This window comes from Leptonychotes weddellii, chromosome 11, assembly GCF_054177405.1.
Source record: "Leptonychotes weddellii isolate Sample4059 chromosome 11, ASM5417740v2, whole genome shotgun sequence".
NCBI lineage: Eukaryota > Metazoa > Chordata > Mammalia > Carnivora > Phocidae > Leptonychotes > Leptonychotes weddellii.
In genome coordinates, this window is record NC_138379.1 from 43,743,644 (window position 1) to 43,752,231 (window position 8,588).

The 8,588-nt window shown below is 48.4% G+C and overlaps 1 protein-coding gene across 1 annotated transcript in view; it reads right to left on the minus strand.

Annotated features, from left to right (window-relative positions):
* Positions 1-8,487, minus strand: part of LOC145716203 (synaptotagmin-9-like) — a 52,314-nt gene extending 43,827 nt beyond the window's left edge. Inside the window, exons 1-2 of the mRNA XM_081798672.1 lie at positions 8,311-8,487; positions 5,564-5,693 (exon numbers count right to left, since the gene is read on the minus strand). Coding sequence (XP_081654798.1) covers positions 5,564-5,693; positions 8,311-8,459 — 279 coding nt within the window. The 5' untranslated portion in view covers positions 8,460-8,487. The remainder of the gene's footprint in view (positions 1-5,563; positions 5,694-8,310) is intronic.
* Positions 8,488-8,588: the final 101 nt, after the last annotated feature.

The following is an 8,588-nucleotide window of genomic DNA, read 5'->3' on the forward strand; positions in this document are numbered from 1 at the left end:
TTGTGCCTGGCTTGTACTGTGAGGACAGGTCGCAAGTTCCATGAGCAGAGATCCTCAGCACGGGCAGTGACAGTGGCATCTGATGGCCAAAGACAAGAAGGACAATGTCCCCAGTGAGATGAAAGCACACAGTCCACCCCTGCCACTGGGCTTCCCTACACCTGGACACCAGCTCGGGAAGGAGGAGGGAGAAGAGGCCCCCAGGAAGAAGGGAAATCACTCTGGCAGAGAATGTGAACATGATATTTGACTGAATATTTAACAACACAGAGAGACTGAAATAATCTAGAAAAGACCAGAAACATTAATGCGCAAGATCAAGTTTATGTTTTTTCCCTTACCAGGATGGTATTCATTTTAGAGAATAAAGAAATTAACATTTTCTTACACTATTTTAATGTACTTTAAATGCTTCTTGTTCTCTCAATTCCCATCCAGAACAAGCATCTTGTTCTCTGAGACACTGAGGAGACTTCTGTTGGATTATGTATGGGGGGAAGGGGGATGTCACAACATGGGGAAGAGAAGGAGCCAGCACATGGTCCTTCAGGTACCGACTCCTCATCTCCTCCATTACTACCCCCTGACACACTCATTAGGCTTATGCTCAGCTCATGGACCCAGTTCTTGAGCCACCCCATCAGAGGGCAAAGCATGTGATCGCCAGCCTCAGTTCATGCCCTACTTACCAGAACTGGATTCACGGTATTTCCAAAGACCTGCGAGGGGGGTGCTATAGGCAGCTCAGGTCCCTCCTGCTTCTGAGTGGCAGCACTTTCCGGGGCTCTCCCTGTCCTGTCCCTCAGTCCACGATCCACTCCCCATCCCGCCCCCACAACCAGTCTCAGTTTTCTTCTCTGCTAGTCTAGTCCTCACCAGGACCCAAGCCCTGCAACAGACCCAAACTCCTTTGATAGGAACCTGATCTCCTGCTTGGTTCTTTCCAGCCAACCCCTCCCCTTTCTGGAGAATCACTCCTGTTTCCTCAATTTTTTATAAATAACAATTTGCCCAAAGTGCTAAAGCCTCTGACTCGTTCACTTCACAATCTGGGTAGCAGTGGGGTTCGCCTGCATCAATTTCCCCATCCTGCCTGGGCCCTTCTCAGGACGCTGAAGTGAGCACTGGCTCACATTTTCTAAGACCTCTGACCTACAGCAAATTGGGCCAGGGGAGACCCAACCAGGGCAATCAAATGGCTTCTCCCAGGAATGTGTGTACCTCGAAGACTCCAGGCAGGCTCTGCTGGGCACTTGATGGATTCTATCCAGAGCTGGTTTCAAGGGCCTGCTCATGTAACTCCCAGGGGAGTCTGGGTAACTGATGTTTGCTTTAGTTCTACAGCTGTAAGTTTACACCTTTAAGGAGGCTCCAGAGGGTGGTAGATGAGTACTCTGCTCACGCCAGACAGGTGTACTATATCACACTTGTCCCTCAGTGGTTGGGGTCCCTCAGTTGCATGGGGATTGCATAACTCTGAGTTGCAGGGGGCACTGGGCTCTGTCAGGTGGCCCTGTAGACCAGCAGACCAGCTGGGGGCAGAACCCCGTTAGCCTCATATACATATATGCATGAAAGGCTGAGCTTGGAGAGAGGAGACTTATCCACACCTAAGCACAACTTGAGTAGGACTTTGGGGTTTAGAATCTTGTACCTCTGCCAGTCAGGATAATGTTGCTGATCCTCACTATATATTCTGATTGGATATTCTGTCTTCTCACTCTTTTATTTAGCCAAATAGTGTCTGTGTCTGGTCTTCCCATGAGACCAGGTCACTACTTGTTAATGCAGAGGTTATGCGGCACTACAGTGGGAAGCCATGAAGACCTGGAGCTATTTTTATTACTCTTGCTGGGGTTCATGATGGAGGCCAGCTCCACATGCAGGAGGGTGGAAAAGGTGCTGGGATGTGGCCAGGCCAACACCATCTTCTCTGGGATATACCAAACAGGGGGCTGTGGTGGGAGCTCCAAGAGCTCCGTCACCTCCTGAGGCCCCATGGAGGGGCTGCTCCTGTCCCCAGGCCCCAGGCAGCCAGCTCTGGGGGAGTCTGCACAGCTTCCCAAGGCTTTGACATCATGGAGAGTAATGGGAACTGTATTGGCTGACCTTTGAGTGTGCAGTGAAGCCATCCAGAAACGCTGCGAGGGAAATGGATTTTTGAACTCATTGGCTTTGAAGACTCCATCTGTCACCTGCCCTGACAAGGTCAGGGTGTGTTGGATGCAGCCTGGAGTCGGCTGCCAGATCTCTGCAGGGCTCAGGGTTCAGTCCTAACCTGGTCCCTCAGCCCCCAGCAGTGAGGAGCTTCTGCCAGGTCAGCCTCCCTTTATACTAAATCCTAACTACCCCATATTCTTCCTCTTCCCTTTCTCTCATTCATTCATGCACACATGCTTATGTACACACGCACACACACAGAACTGGGACTTAACTGCTGTTTTTGTCTTCACGCAGAACATTTAAAAGTTCGTAGAGAGTATAAGAAGAGAGGAAAAGAAACAGAACTTAAGTACGTGCATCTATGTCCAGTCATGCCTCAAATGACCCCTTCCCCCATTCTGAGGTGATGGCTCCCCGGAATACAGGGGATAGGGGACTTCCAACCTCCCTTTTATCCTCTATGACAAACATTGTGGATGAGAGTCCCATGAGGACACACGGCAGTCCTTCCCAATGTGGGACATACACAATCATGACCATGACGCAGAATCTTTCTTATGCGCCTGCCACTGTGCTCCCCATCTATCCATCAGACCGTTTACTCCTCACAACCACCCTTGGGAGACAGACACTGTTATGGCCACTCCGCAGATGAGAAAACTGAGATTCAGACAGGGAAAAGCACACAACTTGTGAGGGGCAGCACAGGGATACCAACATAGCTCCATCCAAGTGAGTGCCTCCACCCACGGGCTCTGCTCTGTCGCCTCTGTCCTCACAGCCGTCCGCAAAGCACGGTGACCTCTCCCGTCCTGCTTTTCATCTCATCTGGTACCAGGGCCCCAATTCTGCTAGCTGCACGTTTATTTTTAAGATGGAAAGTATGGCTTCTGCTCTCAGGATGGATGTGGAGTCCTGGGCATGTACTTCGAAGAGACAGGACACCACGGGGCAGAGAGACCCTCGCCGGCCCCTCCCACAGGTGCGCGGGCAGGGGGTTCCGCTGCAGCAGTTGAGAAACCCCCGTGGTGCTAGCCGGTCATTCCAGCTGCTGTGACAGACGACTCCCAAGTTTCGGTGCTTTAACCCCAAAAGCATGGATTTCTCACTCACACCGCTGTCATACACACATTTGCAAAAAGCCAAGTGCTCAGGGTTTAGGGACTATCTCCTAGGTTTGCAAAGTCAGACAGCGCTTTTTCCTCCCATGAAGGCAGCTTCCAAGGCGTGCTTTTTACACTTCCCGTTGGGTACCGTGCGTACCCTGCCACTCGGGGCCCAGTGTCCTTCCTGGGACAATGCACCACCTGTCCTTCCTCCCTAGCAAGGGCATTGAGAAGGCGCTGCCTGTGCACCGAATTGGGTCCTGTCTCAGCCCCACACCATACCCCTAAACCTCACCCCTTCCCCCATCCTGTGTCCTGAGAAGCAGAGAGCTCTGGGACACTCCAGATTACAAGCAAGAATTAAAATCAGCAGTGACTCGTAAGTGTGCAAAAAGCCTATTATAACTGCTCTGATGGCCACTGTTACTGGCTGGTGCAGGCGGTATCATGAGCCCCACACGGACTCCTCTGAGAGCTCTACCAGGAGCTGAAGAAGCAAGGGCAGCTGGGTCAGCATCCGTCTCCCAGCTACTTCTCAGGGGGTTCACAGGGACTGTGGGTCTCCCTTAGGGATTAATTTTGAGTCCAGGAGAGAAAGAGTCCTAGCTTCGATGGCCCAGGGGCAGAGGTGTCTGTAGGAATCTGTAAATTAGGGGGCCCTAGGCGCTGCTCGAATACACCCAATGGCCCTGAAGCTTAGAATCAGTCCACAAGGCCTGCACTGCTCTTCTCCTCCTGGCACCACCTCCAACAAAGGGAGACTGTCCCTTCCTCCCCGGGCCCACTGCCTCTACACAGCTGCCTGGCACGTCTGCTTCAACTTGACTCTCCGGACTCTCAGTGGCGGCAGATCCCACACTGACGAGGCTCTTGTGTTGGCCTCTCAGGATGGCTTTGCACGGGGCAGGGCTGCCTGCGCTGGGAGAATGACAGCAAAGTTCTCTGCCTGGAACCCATGCTCCTTGGGGAGTCCCGTTCCCAGGGGCTCCCTTCCCTTCCCTTCACTTACCAAGAGCAGGAGGGAGAATGCTTCATAGACAATCTCACTCCCTCCTTTGTGCTCCAGTAGCACCTGATGTGGATGTTAAAGCTCATGACTGTGCATTTTAATGATTAGTTAGCATGCCTTCTTCTGTTTCTCTTGTGGTCTATAAGCTCTGCGGGGGAAGGTTTCCTATTCCCATCTACTTTCTTTATCTAATATGGCATTTGACTCTCACAAATGTTACCTGGTGAATGCAATTTGTTTTTGAGAGAATGAGTTAGTAAATAAATAAGAGAGTGAGTCAATGGACAAAGATGGATGGGGGAAGCATAAATGAGAAGTGATGGGGTAGGGGGTTGGTGAGTGAATGAATGAAGGTGTGAGGCAGAATGATGGCTCACTGTGTGCAAATATTCACTCCTCTCTTCTTCCTTGCACATAGAACCCTGGTTTTCAGTTGGGCATATTTCCACCCAACAAAAGAATACATTTCCCACATGTGTCCATGTGGCTATTCTGTGACTAAGTTAAACATAGGGTGATGCGTTGCATGACACATCAAGGAAAATCCTTTAAAAGAGAATATGTGTGCTTTTAGCTTTTGTCTCTTTCCACCTTTCTGTGACCTGGAAGATATGTGATGGTTGGAGCTTAGCAGCCATGTTATTCAGTGAGGCCTCAAAACAAAACAAACCCATATGGGGACAGTGAAGCAGAAAGACAGAAGTCTAGGTCTCTATTGATCACAGAGCCACTAAAACACCCTGGACTGCCTCCTTCTGGACCTTTTTTTTATGTAAGAGAGATATAAATTTCTATTGCATTTGTTGTTGTTGTTGTTGTTTTATCACATGTAATTGAATCTGATACTAACCAGCTTGTCCAGGATCACAGGTTAATGCTAGAGCCAGTCCTGGAATCCGGGCCTCCTCTCTCCCAGTCTCGAACTCTTTCTGATGCCACACATAAGTCACCATATGGCAACCTGAAACTCCACATTCATCCAGATCTTGCAGATACCTTCCAAATATCAACCCAAAGCCATAACATGGAATCAGAGAATCTCTATCATTTTTGAAGAGAAACAAAGTGAGGGATGAATGATCAATGTTCAAAACCTACCAGACAGGTGGGGTGCATAGACTCAACCTTAGATTGAACGCAATTTCCAAAAGCTCCAGGAAGGGCAAACAGAGAAACCCATTGGTGACCACAGACCTGGTATACTCACACTTTTGGTGGCTCCTGCCTTTCAACAGCAAAGCATTTATTCTTCCACGAAGTGCAACATGTGGGAATAGGGTCTTACCTCCACCAGGGAATGCCAGTGTGCGATGGGCTTCCGAGGATACGACAGCATTTCACTCCAGTGGTCTCTGCCCAGCCTCTCAGCTTTGTTGCCTACTTGACACACGCCGATGATCTCATTATGACCTACACTGTGAAAATGGCCCACAATAATTTTTTCTTAAAATTTTGGTATGTAAGAGCAACAACTACTCAATTAAACTAGTAGGAATGAGGGCAAGAGTGGTTCTTCTCCTTCCCTCATTTAAACTACAGGACAAGCTTAACAGCTAATAGAACTTGGGATCCAATATTGTACTTGGGGGCACAGAAAGGAAGAGTGGAGTGTGGCTATCACACAACTTGGCTTTTGTAACACTGGCATGGCTTAGCTTGTTTCTGATGCATGCTAAGGATGACAACTCTGGTTCTAGAACTAGGTTGACCTCCAGGTCTTCAAGTCTATATAATGAAAAGGAGGCCATCTGAAAGGAGTTCCTTGCATTATGGCTGCTCAAATTCCCATAAGAGGCAACCAAGTATGGGTAAGAGAGATGCGCCATGTAGGGCAGCTGTGGTCTGGAGCTTACAAAGGGGGCAGGGTGGAGATAGCTCCTGGGTCTCCTTGCAATCCCTCTCTTCAGAGAACATGCATCCTGATGCTCTCCCCTCCTTCCTTCCAAGCCCATCTTTGCTTCTTTGACCCGACTTGATTTCCCTTCTATAGAAAGATACTTAGCTCCTGTAACTTCAGGGCTAATATTTCTGAAATTTTCCCTGAGTACGTCCCTACCTTGGGACAATTCTTCCCCCTCAGTAGTTTTTGGTTAGATGTCATCTGCATAACTAGAATGATATGACCCATCCTTTTTTGTTTTTAATTTTTTTATTGTTATGTTAATCACCATACATTACATCATTAGTTTTAGATATAGTGTTCCATGATTCATTGTTTGTGCATAACAGCCAGGGCTCCATGCAGAACGTGCCCTCTTTAATACCCATCACCAGGCTAACCCATCCTCCCACCCCCCTCCCCTCTAGAACCCTCAGTTTGTTTTTCAGAGTCCATCGTCTCTCATGGTTTGTCTCCCCCTCCGATTTCCCCCCCTTCATTCTTCCCCTCCTGCTATCTTCTTCTCTTTTTTTTTTCTTAACATATATTGCATTATTTGTTTCAGAGGTACAGATCTGAAATTCAACAGTCTTGCACAATTCACAGTGCTTACCAGAGCACATACCCTCCCCAGTGTCTATCACCCAGTCACTCCATCCCTCCCACCCCACCCCTCACTCCAGCAACCCTCAGTTTGTTTCCTGAGATTAAGAATTCCTCATGTCAGTGATGATATGACCCATCCTTTAACTGTTTGGGATCGAAATTAATGGGCTTTCTTTTTCCTTCCTGCAAAGATGAGTGGTTTTTCTCCTATTTGTATGTAGGGAATAAGGGCGAGACATGGGTGGGGGAGTGTGAAGGATATTCGAGGCTATGCTCATTAAAATCAGTTGCATGCAGAAACCCCATGAATTCTGCCATGGATTTTTCCAGGCAGATTCATGAGTTTACTGAGAATTGAATTGAAGCAGAGCTCATATAATCAGATTTGTTGATGCAGGAAACTTGGCAATCGCTTGAAAAAAGCTGGCCTAGCTTTCCACGGTTGGTGGGCAATGGCCCCTCCTGTGGGCTGACACCATTGGTGTTGTGTTTCCTACGGAGAAGACAGGATAAGGTCTATTGCCTGACGTGGGCTGTCACACCCATGGGCCACTGAGCTAAGCCATGTGTTCCCGGGGCTGGAAGACGGTTCTGCTTGACCTAGGCATCTGCTAGAAAGAGTGTTCAGGGTGCTGAAGCTGCCCTACTGACATTTCAGGGGTATATGGGAAAATTCTTAGCTACAAATAATATTTGTAAGATTATACTCGAAGTCAGAATGATTTTTTTTTTTTATATAATTGTGCCCAGACCACATGGGAAGTTTCCAATTAAAAAGAGACTTTGCATTTCAGTCTAATGACTGGTTTAACATGTCTAATTCCCTGTTGGTACTTCCTTTGCATATTAAAATGACTGTTTTTCAAATCTGTCCTTTAAATACACAATTGGCCACAATGCAAGCTATAAATATCTCTTCTGTGCTGTATTAATTAGAAAGTCGAGCATCTTATACATTTTAATGTACCCTGTCATCCATACTGATTCTAGCATTTTCAAGAGAACATTTCTGTTTGCTTTCAGATTTAAGTGGATGGAAATGATCTTTATTAAACACATTGGGAGAAGGGAAAAAAATAACAGAGTTATGTATTTAGAAATGTTGGTGGTGTGGCTAAAGGAATCACTCTGCTATTTTGAGTGGGATCTTCCCACAAAGGCCAGGCAGGATTGCGTGGGAGAAGATTAAGACCTGCAGGGCCCCAGTTTCCCAGGCTGAGATTCTGGGGAGTGTGCAGGGATGGAGAGGGGAGGAGGTGGGGAGGATGGGGAGGATGGGGAAGGAGAAAGAAATGAAAAGGGGGAGAGCAAAGAAGCACTTGGGTAATAGGACTCTACAGCATGGTGTGGAAAATGCCGACTCCTGTCAGTCAGCTTTCCCTCGGGAGCTCCCCTGACTCGTTTCCCACAGCCTGGGCCGTCAGCCGAGCATGTGTGGCCGCGCACCCCCTCTGCCCTCCCTGCCCCAGGCATGGCCAACCTGCCGAGAGAGAGAGAGAGAGAGAGAGAGAGAGAGAGAGAGAGAGAGAGCGCTCCAGGCTTCTCACCGGTCGTAGTCCATGACAGCTATGGACAAGTGGATTTGGTCAATGTTCTCGGGAGGGACATCAAAGACTATGGCTTCGTTGTAAACAGGGTTCAGAGTGTTCCTCTTGGTGGATGTTTTCCTCTTCTTCAGTCGTCTGCCATCACACATCAGCGACACTTTTACATAGGGATCTGTACAAGCAGGAGAAGCGGGGGGAATGTGAGGATAAATGTGGGTTCAGGGGGCAGTTTCATCATGATGGGGTTCCACAGACAATGGGAGGCAGAACTCCCTTAC